Source organism: Tachyglossus aculeatus, chromosome 1, assembly GCF_015852505.1.
Source record: "Tachyglossus aculeatus isolate mTacAcu1 chromosome 1, mTacAcu1.pri, whole genome shotgun sequence".
Classification (NCBI taxonomy): Eukaryota; Metazoa; Chordata; class Mammalia; order Monotremata; family Tachyglossidae; genus Tachyglossus; species Tachyglossus aculeatus.
In genome coordinates, this window is record NC_052066.1 from 48,287,910 (window position 1) to 48,303,394 (window position 15,485).

At 44.8% G+C, this 15,485-nt stretch overlaps 1 protein-coding gene across 1 annotated transcript in view; it reads left to right on the forward strand.

The window, feature by feature from the left end:
• MCF2L2 (MCF.2 cell line derived transforming sequence-like 2) overlaps nucleotides 1-15,485 on the forward strand; it is a 491,086-nt gene that overhangs the window by 102,067 nt on the left and 373,534 nt on the right. The window contains exon 3 of the mRNA XM_038758478.1: nucleotides 8,920-9,034. Coding sequence (XP_038614406.1) covers nucleotides 8,920-9,034 — 115 coding nt within the window. The remainder of the gene's footprint in view (nucleotides 1-8,919; nucleotides 9,035-15,485) is intronic.

Consider the following 15,485-nt stretch of genomic DNA (forward strand, 5'->3'; position numbering starts at 1 on the left):
ACTCTATTTATTTCTTTATTTTACTTGTACATATCTATTCTATTTATTTTATTTTGTTAGTATGTTTGGTTTTGTTCTCTGTCTCCCCCTTTTAGACTGTGAGCCCACTGTTGGGTAGGGACCGTCTCTATATGTTGCCAACTTGTACATCCCAAGCGCTTAGTACAGCGCTCTGCACACAGTAAGCACTCAATAAATACGATTGATGATGATGATGATGATGATCTCCAAGTGCTTTGGAAAAAGAAAAATGCTCCACAGAGTCGGAGAGATGGGACCATCACTCACATACTGTACTGTTCTACCTGTTCTAAGCCAGACCAACTCATCATTACAGGTGCTGCCTGGGAAGACTGTGAAAATGCTGGCCCAAGCCAACTTGGACAAGTCACAAAAATTATCTGTGTCTCAATTTTGTCAACTGTAAAGCAGGGATTCAAAAGCTTTCTTCTTCCTACTTAGTCTGTGAGCCCCATTTTGGACAGGGACTGCGCCTGACCTAATTACCTATCCCAGGACTTATAAGAACAGTATGTGGCACAGAGTGAGCACTGAACAAATATTATAAAACAGCAACAACAAACAAACGTGCAATAGTTCCCAGGTTGTGGGGTGGGGATCCAGAACTAAATGAGTTAATGGTAGTGTCCTGTAAGGTTTCTGGCTCCATAATTGGCAAATTATGTTGCCAATTTGTACTTCCCAAGCTTAGTACAGTGCTCTGCACATAGTAAGCGCTCAATAAATACGATTGATGATGATGATGATGGCTCACTTCATGATGGGACGTTAGGGGAGAGCTCTCGCAAGAGTTGGCTGTCACTCCAAACCCAGACTGGGCCATCACAGTCGTCCTAGAGTGGATTTTGGAAGCTGATCCCATAAGCCCTAATTCTGTTCTAGTTCATGTTCTATGAGGCATCCTTGAACCGTGGTGGCGGTAGGCTGGAGGTACTTTGCAGACTGGCATCCTGGTTGGTGCCAACTCATTCATTCATTCATTCAATTGTATTTATTGAGCACTTACTGTGTGCAGAGCACTGGACTAAGCACTTGGAAAATACAATTCAGCAGCAAATGGAGGCAATCCCTACCCAACAAAGGGCTCACAGTCCACAAGCAGGAGACAGACAACATATCAAAACAGGTACATGTAAACAGGCAGGAGTGGTACTTGTTAGGAATGACAGTTGGATATAAGCCACGAGGTGTTGGTGTTCCCTGAGTCTCAGAGGAGTGTTAGAGAAACATACTATTAGAGAGAGGCAGCGTGGCTCAGTGGAAAGAGCCACTTGTACTTATGTTGCCAACTTGTACTTCCCAAGCGCTTAGTACAGTGCTCTGCACCCAGTAAGCGCTCAATAAATACGATTGAATGAATGAATGAAAAGAGCCTGGGCTTGGGAGTTTGTGGGTTCTAATCCTGGCTCCGCCACTTGTCAGCTGTGTGACCTTGGTCAGGTCACCCAACTTCTCTGGGCCCCAGTTTAATAATCATTGTCAGGATTATCAGCATTTATAGAGCTTCTACTGAATGCACTGTCCTAGATGCTTGGGAGCATACACGATCCCTATCTTCGAGGAGTTTCCAATTGAATTCAAATACCCGTGAACTTCTGGCATTTTCTCCCAATTTGTGTTCTATGCCATTCCTGTTGTATTTGAGGCGGTGCCTTTCCCATGGCCTTGTGCAGTTAACACAGATACACATAAGGAAAGTCCCTGAAGATTCAAAAATGGTCTCTCTCTCTCCTCTTTTCTAGAGATAACAATAATAATAATAATAATGGCAGTTGTTAAGTGCTTCTTATGTGCCAAGCACTGTTCTAAGCGCTGGGGAGATACAAGGTAATCAGGTTGTCCCACATGGGGCTCACAGTCTTCATCCCCATTTTACAGATGAGGTAACTGAGGCATGGAGAAGTTAAGTGTTTCACCCAAGGTCACACAGCTGACAAGTGGTGGAGCTGGGATTAGACCCCACATCCTCTGACTCTCAAGCCCGGGCTCTTTCCACCGAGCCACGCTGCTTCTCAATAATTTAGATAATTTAGAGAAGGCCACACCTCCATTTTTAAAGGAGAACATTAAAGTCCCGCTTGCTCCCAGGACAATTTTGCAGCTTCCTCTCCTATTCAGAAAATCCCCAGTTTTCTTGTGGCCTAGTCGATAGAGCTCAGGCCTGGATTCAGAAGGACATGGGTTCTAATCCCGGCTCTGCCATTTATCTGCTGCGTGACCTTGGTCAAGTCATTTCACTTCTCTGGGCCTCAGTTACCGCATCTGTAAAATGGGAATTAAGACTGTAAGTCCCCCTTCTAGACTGTGTCTCCCCCTTCTAGACTGTAAGCCCACTGTTGGGTAGGGACCGTCTCCATATGTTGCCAACTTGTACTTCCCAAGCGCTTAGTACAGTGCTCTGCACACAGTAAGCGCTCAATAAATACGATTGAATGAATGAATGAATGTGGGTCATGTGCTGTGTCCAACCTGATGATCTTGTATCTATCTACCCCAGTGCTTAGTACAGTTCCCGGTACATAGTAAGTTCTAAAAAAATAACATTAAACAAAAAGGTTTCTCTCCCCATTGCAGCCATGCAACCTGCAAAGAACACCAGTGGGGACTATTCAGGGTCACCCTCATGTCAAAGGGGGAATTTCCACCCTGGAAAATTTCCTAGATTTGAAAACCCGCTTTGTCTCTTACCTTCCCCTTGTCTTTCACTGTAAATGAACAAGTTTTATATTAGGTACCACCCACAAAATGAGAGGGGGATGTGAGATTGCTTCCATTCACACAATAAACACAAGGCCGGAGAATGCAACACATATAGCCTAGTGGAAAGAGCACGGGATTGGGTGTCAGGAGAACTGGGTTCTGATTCTGCCTCTGCTCTTTGTGCGCTGTGTGACCTGGGGCATGTCAAATGACTCCTCTGTTTCTTCTTCCTCATCCATAAAATGTATTCTAAATACCCTTCTTCCTCCTCATTAGACTGTGAGCCCTGAGTGAAACTGAGGCTCGGTCTGATCTGATTGTATTACATCTACCCCAGTGCTTAGCAACTGCTTAGCCCATAGTAAATACTTAACAAACTACTACAGTCATTATTCTAGATTATAAAGTCCTTGAGGGTAGGAATCATGTCTACCTACTCCATTATTTCTTCCTAAATGCTTAGCAAAAGTGCACTGCAAGCAGCAAACACTCCATAAATACCTTTAATTGATTGGGGTTTTAAAATTCAGGAAGGAATGAAGAATATCAGTAGTCTTTAAACTCTTAAACCATTTTTTAAAAAATGGCCTTTAAAAGAACCCCCCAAAACAAACACCCCCCACAATCTGTATAATAATGATGGTATTTGTTAAGTGCTTACAATGTGCGAAGCACTGTTCTAAGCACTGGGAGGGGTTACAGGGTGTTCAGTTTGTCCCATACGGGGCTCACAGTCTTAATTCCCATTTTACAGATGAGGTAACTGAGGCCCAGAGAAGTGAAGTGACTTGCCCAAAGTCACACAGCTGACAAGCCGCAGAGCTGGGATTAGAACCCATGACCTCTGACTCCCAAGCCTGGGCTCTTTCCACTAGGCCATGCTGCTTCTCTATAATCTTCTGTATACTATATTCTATATTCTTCTGTATTGCCCAAATGGCTCAATTTTGCTTTTCTTCTCTTTGAATTCCGTTTTTCTTTCTTGTTGGTTACATTCCCATACTATCCCACAAGACGGCACTAAATAACTCGTCATCAGTGGAGTCCTAATTAGCGGAACAATGCGAGTGACTCTATCCAAATTCAGCATTATTCATTTTACACTTCTGCCTTTTCTAGCTGGGGTAAAACAAATGGAGTAAGAAACATTAAAAAAAAGGTCACCGTCCAAGTACCTTTATTACAACTTTACATAGTTTATGGGAGAAGAGATAGCCTGGGTCCTAATCACAGGGATGTAATTTGGGAAGGTAAGAAACGGTATCATCGTCATTATCATCAAGGGTGTTTATTGATGCCTACTCTGTGCAGAGCACTGAACTAAGTGCTTGGGCGAGCTCAGTACAACAGAGTTGGCAGTCACATCTTAATCTAATGAACTAATTAAATTATAGCAACTAAGCCTTTCTTGAAGACCGTCTTGTTAATAGTCTCTGTGGTAAGTTTCCTCTTTCTCTACAAAGAGAAAATAAGAAATGAAAGGAACAGGCAGAGAGGGAGCAGGGGAGAGATGAGGGAAACAGTTATGGGAGGTTAGGGACTGTTCACCTGGAGTTATTTAGACCTGAATTTTTTTTAGACAAGCCAATTGATCTGATATGCCCACAAGGTGCAGAAAAGCAGACTACTGTGTGCCACAGCTGAAAGAGTCAATTTTCAGTTTGCTACATGGTGTCAACATGTTTGTGCTCATTTCATGATCATGAACATCTCACAGAGCTCACCATTTATCTGAGAAGATAAAACAGTAAGTCTTTTTGACCTCAGATGCCGTTTCCCACAAATTGGTCAAGCTCTTGGGAGTCCTTGGAAGTCAACACTGTAATAGACTGAACCCCACGTGGGACATGGACTGTGTCCCTCCTCTTTATCTCGTATCTACCCCAGCGTTTAGTACAGAGTTTGGCACATAAGCACTTGACAAATACTATTATCATTAATAATGACAACAGTAATAATAGGTAGATGAATTTTTTAATGGTATTTGTTAAGTGCTTACTTTGTGCCAGGCACTGTTCAAAGCACTGAGGTAGATTCAAGATTATCAGGTTGGACACAGTCCCCGTATTTATTTATTTATTTTACCTGTACTTATCTATTCTATTTTATTTTGTTAGTATGTTTGGTTTTGTTCTCTGTCTCCCCCTTTTAGACTGTGAGCCCACTTCTGGGTAGGGACTGTCTCTATATGTTGCCAACTTGTACTTCCCAAGCGCTTAGTACAGTGCTCTGCACACAGTAAGCGCTCAATAAATACGATTGATGATGATGATGATGGGGCTCACAGGCCTAATCCTCATTTTACAGATGAGGTAACTGAGGCACAGAGAGGTAAAGTGATTCGACCAAGGTCACAGAGCAGACCAGTGCAGGAGTTGGGATTAGAAGCCATGTCCTTCTGAGTCCCAGGAGTGTGCTATATCCACTAGGAGGTTGAGGGAAGCGGAAAGGGAACAGGAAGGAATGGGACAGAGAGCCCTGGGATGCTCATGAAGCAGGGCCCTGGAATGGGGCAGGGTTGGCCCTGGTGAGTCCCCCTTTCTCAGTCTCCCTCCACCTCCTGCTCCCTGGCAGTTTTTCCCCTTCAACCTTAAGAAACATATCCAGGGTAGAGCCAGAGTGGAGCAGCCACAGGGCAGGGAAACAAGCAGCTGCAGGAGGCCTCCTAGATGCCGGTGCTTCAAACCCTTCCCAGAGCTCAATATTTTCTGGGCCTGTTTGGTCAGTCAATCAGTCGCATTTATTCATTCATTCAATCGTATTTATTGAGCATTTACTGTGTGCAGAACACTGTACTAAGCGCTTGGGAAGTACAAGTTGGCAACATATAGGGACGGTCCCTACCCAACAGGGGGCTCACAGTCTAGAAGGGGGAGACAGACAACAAAACAAAACATATTAACAAAATAAAATAAATAGAATAGTAAATATGTACAAGTAAAACGAATAGAGTAATAAATATGTACCAACATATATACAGGTGCTGTGGGGAGGGGAAGGAGGGGGAGAGGAAGGAGGGGGCTCAGTCTGGGAAGGCCTCCTGGAGGAGGTGAGCTCTCAGTAAGGCTTTGAAGGGAGGAAGAGAGCTAGCTTGGCGGATCTCTGTCTCTGTCTCTGTATATATATATATATATATATATATATATATATATATATATATATATATATACAGGTGCTGTGGGGAGGGGAAGGAGGTAAGGCGGGGGAATGGGGAGGGGGTGGAGGGGGAGAGGAAGGAGGGGGCTCAGTCTGGGAAGGCCTCCTGGAGGAGGTGAGCTCTCAGTAGGGCCTTGAAGGGAGGAAGAGAGCTAGCTTGGTGGATGGGCAGAGGGAGGGCATTCCAGGCCAGGGGGAGGACGTGGGCTGGGGGTAGATGGCAGGACAGGCGAGAACGAGGTACAGTGAGGAGGTTAGCGGCAGAGGAGCGTCTCCTGAGCTAGCCCACTCTGGGCCTCAGGCCCTGGCCCATCCTAGAACCAGGCCTGATTGTATGGTTGGAGTAGCTCTGACTGCTGCCAAGGCTCCAAAGATAGTGTACCATTTCCTGGGCTGGATTTTATGAATATAGATCGCCAACAGATCCCGGACACTAACAGTCAATCGAACGTAATAATAATAATAATAATAATAATAATGGCATTTATTAAGCGCTTACTATGTGCAAAGCACTGTCCTAAGCCCTGGGAAGGTTACAAGGTGATCAAGTTGTCCCACGGGGGGCTCACAGTCTCAATCCCCATTTTACAGATGAGGTAACTGAGGCACAGAGAAGTTAATATATATTTGTACATATTTATTACTCTATTTATTTATTTATTTATTTTACTTGTACATATCTATTCTATTTATTTTATTTCGTTCGTATGTTTGGTTTTGTTCTCTGTCTCCCCCTTTTAGACTCTGAGCCCACTGTTGGGGAGGGACTGTATATGTTGCCAATTTGTACTTCCCAAGCGCTTAGTACAGTGCTCTGCACACAGTAAGCGCTCATTAAATACGATTGATTTATTAAGTGACTTGCCCAAAGTCACACAGCTGACAATTGGTGGAGCCGGGATTTGAACCCATGACCTCTGACTCCAAAGCCCACGCTCTTTCCACTGAGCCACGCTGCTTCTAGAGCACTGTACTAAGTTCATTCATTTGTTCAATTGTTTTTGTTGAGCACTTACTGTGGGCAAAGCACTGTAGTAAGCGCTTGGGAGAATACAATAAAACAGACGCATTCTCTGCCCACGGTTAGCTCACAGTCTAGGGAGGGGAGACAGACATATACATAAGTGCTGTGGGGCTGGAAGGGGGGATGAATAAAGGGAAGAAGTCAGATTACAGAAACTTCAATTCATATTGACATTTGGGGAAATAAGACATGGCTAGGGGCACAGTTCTTTCATTCAATCGTATTTATTGAGCGCTTACTGTGTGCAGAGCACTGGACTAAGCGTTTGGGAAGAACAAGTTGGCAACATATAGAGACAGTCCCTACCCAACAACAGGCTCACAGACTAGAAGGGAGAGACAGACAACAAAACAAAATATATTAACAAAATAAAATAAATAGAATAGTAAATATGTACAAGTAAAAAAAAAATAAAGTCCTTGTCAATGGAACAGAACTTGGGTCTATTTTCCAACCAGAGATGCTGCTCATTTTAATGACTACTAATAGTAATAGTGGTATTGGTTCAGTTTTTAGTATATGACAAGCACTGTGCTGTGGTAGATTCAATACACTCTGGTCAGACAAAATCCCCATCCCAACTGGGGCTCACCATCAAAGGGAAAACAGGCTTTCAAGACCTATTTTACACCTGAGGAAACTGAGGTCCAGAGAAGTTAAATGACTTGCCCAAGGTCACTAGCAGGCAAGTGGTGGAGCCAGGATTAAACTCAAAATCTCCTGGCTCCCAGAAGTGTACTTCACTTCTTTATGCCTCAAGTTACCTTATCTGTAAAATGGGGATTAAGACTCTGAGCCCCATGTCCATGTTCAATCTGATTTGCTTGTTTCTAACCCAGCTCTTAGAACAGTGCTTGACACTTAGTAAGCGTGTAATAATAATAATAATGGCATTTATTAAGCGCTTACTATGTGCAAAGCACTGTTCTAAGCACCAGGGAGGTTACAAGGTGATCAGGTTGTCCCATGGGGGCCTCACAGTCTTAACCCCCATTTTACAGATGAGGGAACTGAGGCGCAGAGAAGTGAAGTGACTTGCCCAAAGTCACACAGCTGACAGTTGGCGGAGCCGGGATTTGAACCCGTGACCTCTGACTCCAAAGCCCGGCCTCTTTCCACTGAGCCACGCTGCTTCTCTGTAATGAATGCCATCATTATTATTATTATCAAGGAAGGTCACAGTGTTGCCTAGTGGATAGAGCACAGGCTTGGGAGTCAGAAGGATCTGGGTTCTAATTCTGCCTCGGCCAATCGTCTGCTCTGTGACCTTGGGCAAGTTACTTCATTTCCCTATGCCTCAGTTCCCTCATCTGTAAAATAGGGACTATCTTGGTGTCAGCTGTGACTCTTAACTGTTGTCCAGCCTCCTGTTGGATCCTGCCGGTTCTTTTTGCACAACATCTCTGGGGGATCTTCCTCTTCCTTTCCCCCTAAACTGCTACGACCCTGGATTAATACTCTGGTCTTGCCACTGCTAGACTGTTTCATTAACCTCCTTCAGGTCCTCCGACCTCTTATCCTAGACATCGGTGGATGGACGTGACACATCACTCAGCCCTCGTCTCATCATCATCAATGGTATTTATTGAGTGTTTACTGTGTGCAGAGCACTGTACTAAGCATTTGGGAGAGTACAGTGCAACAGAGTTGGTAGACACGTTCCTGGATTCCTGTGCGTCTCTACATCAGACTCTTCTAGACTGTGAGCCCGTTGTTGGGTAGGGACCATCTCTAAATGTTGCCGATTTGTACTTCCCAAGCGCTTAGTACAGTGCCCTGCACACAGTAAGCGCTCAATAAATACGATTGAATGAATGAATGAATGACTAAGAGTGTGAGCCTCATGTGGGACAGGGACTGTGTCCAATCTGATCATCTTTCATCTACCCCAGCACTGTAGAACAGTGCCTGGCACATAGTAAGTGCTTAACAAATACCACAATGAAGCCAAGTGAAGATAATCTTGTGGTGGTTAATGCCAAAACTATCTTAATATTGTATGTCTATTCTTGTTGCAGGAGGCCGTGGGAAAGATGGAGCCCCAATCATAACCTTTCCAGAATTTGCCGGGTTTGGTGACATCCCAGATGAGGATTTCCTGAATGTTGTTACCTATTTGACCAGCATACCTAGGTAAGTCAGGATCTAAGACATGTTGCATTTTTTTCTCTAGCCCGTGTAATCAGTTAAGTATAGATCCTCTCACTCTACTAGTTCCCCTTTTTTTAACTTCTATTAATAATAATAATATTTGTTAAGCACTTACTATGTGCCACTAGGGTAGTTATAAGGTAATCAGCTTGTCCCACGTGGGGCTCACAGACTTAATCCCCATTTTACAGATGAGGTAACTGAGGCACGGAGAAGTTAAGTGACTGGCCCAAAGTCACATAGCTGATAAGTGGTGGAGTCAGGATTAGAACCCGTGACCTCTGACTCCACTTGGACAGACTTCAGTCTGTCCAAGACTGAACTTCTTGTCTTCCCTCCCAAACCCTGCCCTCTCCCTGACTTTCCCATCTCTGTTGACAACACTACCATCCTTCCCATCTCACAAGCCCGCAACCTTGGTGTCATCCTCGACTCCGCTCTCTTGTTCACCCCTCACATCCAAGCCGTCACCAAAACCTGCTGGTCTCCGCTCCTCAACATTGCCAAGATCCGCCCTTTCCTCTCCATCCATACTGCTACCCTCCTCGTTCAAGCTCTCATTCTATCCCATCTGGACTACTGCATCAGCCTTCTCTCCGATCTTCCATCCTCGTGTCTCTCCCCACTTCAATCCATACTTCACGCTGCTGCTCGGATTGTCTTTGTCCAGAAACGCTCTGGGCATGTTACTCCCCTCAAAAATCTCCAGTGGCTACCAATCAATCTGCGCATCAGGCAGAAACTCCTCACCCTGGGCTTCAAGGCTGTCCATCCCCTCGCCCCCTCCTACCTCACCTCCCTTCTCTCCTTCTCCAGCCCAGCCCGCACCCTCCGCTCCTCTGCCGCTAATCTCCTCACCGTACCTCGTTCTCGCCTGTCCCGCCATCGACCTCCGGCGCACGTCCTCCCCTGGGCCTGGAATGGCCTCCCTCTGCCCATTCGCCAAGCTAGCTCTCTTCCTCCCTTCAAGGACCTATTGAGAACTCACCTCCTCCAGGGGGCTTTCCCAGACTGAGCCCCTTCCTTCCTCTCCCCCTCGTCCCCCTCTCCATCCCCCCCATCTTACCTCCTTCCCTTCCCCACAGCACCTGTATAAATGTTTGTACATATTTATTACTCTATTTATTTTACTTGTACATATCTATTCTATTTATTTTATTTTGTTAGTATGTTTGGTTTTGTTCTCTGTCTCCCCTTTCTAGACTGTGAGCCCACTGTTGGGTAGGGACTGTCTCTATGTGTTGCCAACTTGTACTTCCCAAGCGCTGTACTAAGGTACAGTGCTCTGCACACAGTAAATGCTCAATAAATACGATTGATTGATTGACTCCCAAGCCTGTACTCTTTCCACTAGGCCATGCTGCTTCTCCTCTTAATATTGGTCTCTCCTTGCAGACTATAAGCTCCTTGTAGGTAGGAGTGGTGTTCACCGATTCTATTATGTTGTACTTTCCCAAGCACTTAGTACAGTGTTATTTTAGACTGTGAGCCCACTGTTCGGTAGGGACTGTCTCTGTATGTTGCCAACTTGTACTTCCCAAGCACTTAGTACAGTGCTCCGCACACAGTAAGCGCTCAATTAATATGTTTGATTGATAAAAAAATACGATTGATTGATTGTTCTGCACACCCGTAAGTGCTCAGTTTATACTATTGATTGACTGATCGACTGGGCATTTTTCCTGGATAGGGTTGAAAGATGAGATAAGGCACCTCAGCCAGCAAAAGAACGCATGCAGAGCCCACTCTTCGAGACGGTGAGCCCACTGTTGGGTAGGGACCGTCTCTATATGTTGCCAACTTGTACTTCCCAAGCGCTTAGTACAGTGCTCTGCACACAGTAAGTGCTCAATAAATACGATTGAATGAATGAATGAATGAAATGCAGATTTATCTGTTCAGGAACAGAATCATCAACAGGAGAATGTTACCTGAGCCCCGTTTGAAGGGCTGGGAGGAATTGCACTTGGAATCATCATCAATGAGTGCTTACTGTGCGTGAAGCACTGTACTAAGCTCTTGGGAGAGTAATAATAATAATAGCAACATTATTATTATTGTTATTATGATATGTTAAGTGCTTACTATGTGTCAAGCACTGTTCTAAGAGCTGGGGTAATCAGGTTGTCCCACGTGGGACTCACGCTCTTAATCCCCATTTTGCATATGAGGTAACTGAGGCACAGAGAAGTTAAGCAGCTTGCCCAAGGTCACACAGCAGACAAGTGGCAGAGCCAGGACTGGGGGCCAACGTCCCCTGACTCCCAAGCCTGTGCCCTTGCCACTAATAATAATAATAATAATAATGATAATAGTAATAATAATAATAATAATAATAGGAGGCCTTCCCAGACTGAGCCCCCTCCTTCCTCTCCCTCGCTTCCCCCTCCCCATCCCCCCCGCCTTACCTCCTTCTCCTCCCCACAGCACCTGTATATATGTATATATGTTTGTACATATTTATTACTCTATTTACTTATTTATTTATTTTATTTGTACATATTTATTCTAGTTATTTTATTTTGTTAATGTGTTTTGTTTTGTTGTCTGTCTCCCCCTTCTAGACTGTGAGCCCACTGTTGGGTAGGGACCGTCTCTATATGTTGCCAACTTGTACTTCCCAAGCACTTAGTACAGTGCTTTGCACACGGTAAGTGCTCAATAAATACGATTGAATAAATGAATGAATGAATGAATGATGGCATTTATTAAGCGCTTACTATGTGCAAAGCACTTTTCTAAGCACTGGGGAGGTTACAAGGTGATCAGGTTGTCCCACATGGGGCTCACAGTCTTAATACCCATTTTACAGTTGAGGTAACTGAGGCACAGAGGGGAGGTTTCAAGGTGATCAGGTTGTCCCACATGGGGCTCACAGTCTTAATACCCATTTTACAGATGAGGTAACTGAGGCACAGAGGGGAGGTTTCAAGGTGATCAGGTTGTCCCACATGGGGCTCACAGTCAATCAATCAGTCAATCAATCAATCAATCATATTTATTGAGTGCTTATTGTGTGCAGAGCACTGTACTAAGTACTTGGGAAGTACAAGTTGGCAACATATAGAGACAGTCCTTACCCAACAGTGGGCTCACAGTCTAAACGGGGGAGACAGTTTTAATACCCATTTTCCAGATGAGGTAACTGAGGCACAGAGAAGTTAAGTGACTTGCCCAAGGTCACACAGCTAAGTGACCGAGCAGGGATTTGAACCCATGACCTCTGACTCCAAAGCCCATGCTCTTGCCACTAATAATAATAATGGCATTGATTGAGCGCTTACTATGTGCAAAGCACTGTTCTAAGCACTGGTGCAGTTACAAGGTGATCAGGTTGTCCCATGGAGGGCTCACAGACTTAATCCCCATTTTACAGATGAGGTAACTGAGGCCCAGAGAAGTGAAGTGACTTGCCCAAAGTCACACAGCTGACAATTGGTGGAGTGGGGATTTGAGCCCATGACCTCTGACTCCAAAACCCGGGCTCTTTCCACGGAGTCACGCTGCTTCTCTAAGCCACGCTGTTTCCATGGATACGTTCCCTGCCCACAAGGAGTCTACACAGTCTAGAGAAGAACCCTGGGAGGCCCCTGTGGGCCTATTTACTGAGGGAATTTAACCAAAAAGAAAGCCCATTTGGCCCCCCAGGTGCCCCGTGTAACACAAAGGAAACCTGGCCTTTGGGTAAGCTCACTGTGGGCAGGGAATGTGCCCATTTATTGTTGCATTGTACCCTCTCCAGTGCTCAGTACGGTGCTCTGCAGACAGTAAGCGCCCAATAAATACAACTGATTGACTGACTCACTGACTGAGCCCCTCCCAGTCAATCAATCAGTCACTGGTATTTATTGAGCGCTTACTGTGTGCAGAGGACTGTACTAAGCACTTGGAAGAGTGTGATATATAACCATCTCTGGGATGATCTGTCTCTATATGTTGCCAACTTGTACTTCCCAAGCGCTTAGTACAGTGCTCTGCACATAGTAAGCGCTCAATAAATACGATTGATGATGATGATGATGATGATCCTCATTACCTCGAGTAGCAGCGTGGCTCAGGAGAAAGAACCCAGGCTTTGGAGTCAGAGGTCATGGGTTCAAATCCCGGCTCCGCCATTTGTCAGCTGTGTGACCTTGGGCAAGTCACTTCAATTCTCTATTTTATTTATTATTACTCTATTTGTTACTCTATTTGTTTATTTATTTATTTATTTTACTATTACTCTATTTATTTATTTTACTTGTACATATCTATTCTATTTATTTTATTTTGTTAGTATGTTTGGTTTTGTTCCCTGTCTCCCCCTTTTAGACTGTGAGCCCACTGTTGGGTAGGGACTGTCTCTATATGTTACCAACTTGTACTTCCCAAGAGCTTAGTACAGTGCTCTGCACAAAGTAAGTGCTCAATAAATACGATTGATTGATTGATTGATTGATTCTCTGTGCCTCAGTTACCTCATCTGTAAAATGGGGATTAAGACTGTGAGCCCCACGTGGGACAACCTGATAATCTTGTATCCTCCCCAGCGCTTAGAACAGTGCTCTGCATATCTGTAAAATGGGGATTGAGACAGTGAGCCCCACGTGGGGCAACCTGATAATCTTGTATCCTCCCCAGTGCTTAGAACAGTGCTTTGCACATCTGTAAAATGGGGATTAAGACTGTGAGCCCCACGTGGGACAACCTGATAATCTTGTATCCTCCCCAGTGCTTAGAACAGTGCTTTGCACATCTGTAAAATGGGGATTAAGACTGTGAGCCCCACGTGGGACAACCTGATAATCTTGTATCCTCCCCAGCGCTTAGAACAGTGCTTTGCACATCTGTAAAATGGGGATTAAGACTGTGAGCCCCACGTGGGACAACCTGATAATCTTGTATCCTCCCCAGCGCTTAGAACAGTGCTTCGCACATAGTAAGCGCTTAACAAATGCCATTATTATTATTATTATTTGCTTGTATCCACCCCAGTACATAGTACAGCGCCTCACACACAGTAAGCGCTTAACAAATTCCAGAATTATTGTTACTTTTACCAAACCACAAGGGCATGAATAGTGCAAATTCCAACCCCAGGGGTTGGTGGGGGACGTGGGAGGAAGCTTCCTCTCTGGAACATGACTTCAAACCAAACCGACATTCAGAAGGTAATAATAAAAATGATGACCGTGGTATTTGCTAAGTGCTTACTTCCTATGAGCCAAGTGTTACGCTAAGCACTGGGATAGATAAAATACAAATAGATTGGACACAGTCCCTGTCCCAAGTAGCACTTACAGTTTCAGGAGGAGGGGGAGCTGCTGTTTAATCCCCATTTTGCAGAGGAGGAAACTGAGGCATGGAGAGTTAAGTGACTTCCCTGAGGTCACCCAACAAGCCAGTGGCAGAGCTGGGATTAGGACCTGGGTTTCCTGATAATAATAATAGTGCTGGTATTTGTTAAGCGCTTACTAGGCGCAAAGCACTATTCTAAGCGCTCTGGAGGTTACAAGGTGATCAGGTTGTCCCTCGTGGGGCTCACAATCTTAATCCCCATTTGACAGATGAGGTAACTGAGGCACAGAGAAGTTAAATGTCTTGCCCAAAGTCACACAGCTGGCTGTTGCCGGAGCCGGGATTTGAACCCATGACCTCTGACTCCAAAGCCCGGGCTCTTTCCACTGAGCCACGCTGATGCCCGGTCCTGTGCTGTTTCCACTCGGCCAGGCTACTTCTCTAAAATTCCACCAAATCGGTTGATCAGTTGCGTTTATTGTGGGTTCTAACCCCGGCTCCGTTACTTGTCAACTGTGTGACTTTGGCAAGGCACCTAACTTCTCTGTGCCTCAGTTACCTCATCTGTAAAATGGGGATTAAGACTGTGAGCCCCATGTGGGACAACCTGATTACCTTGTATCTCCCCCAGCTCTTAGAACAGTGCTGGGCACATAGTAAGCGCTTAAGAAATGCCATCATTATTATTATTATTTATTGAGCACTTACTGTGTGCAGAGCAATATACTAAGCACTCGGGAGAGTATAATACACAGAGTTGGTAGACACGGTCCCTGCCCACAGGGACCTTAGTCTAGAGGGAGAGAGCTCAATGGTCATCGTCATCATCATCGTTAACAGTATTTATTGATGACGATCAATCATTGGTATTTACTGAGTGCTTACTGTATGAAGAGCACCGTACTAAGCACTTGGGAGAGAACACTGTAACAGAGTTTGTAGACATGTCTCCCATCTTCTAGACTGTGAGCCCGCTGTTGGGTAGGGACCGTCTCTATATGTTGCCAACTTGGACTTCCCAAGCGCTTAGTACAGTGCTCTGCACACAGTAAGCGCTCAGTAAATATGATTGAATTAACAAAATAAATAGAATAGTAAAATAGTAGCACTTTGTCTACCAACTCTGATGTACTGTAGTCTTCCAAAAGCCTATTAT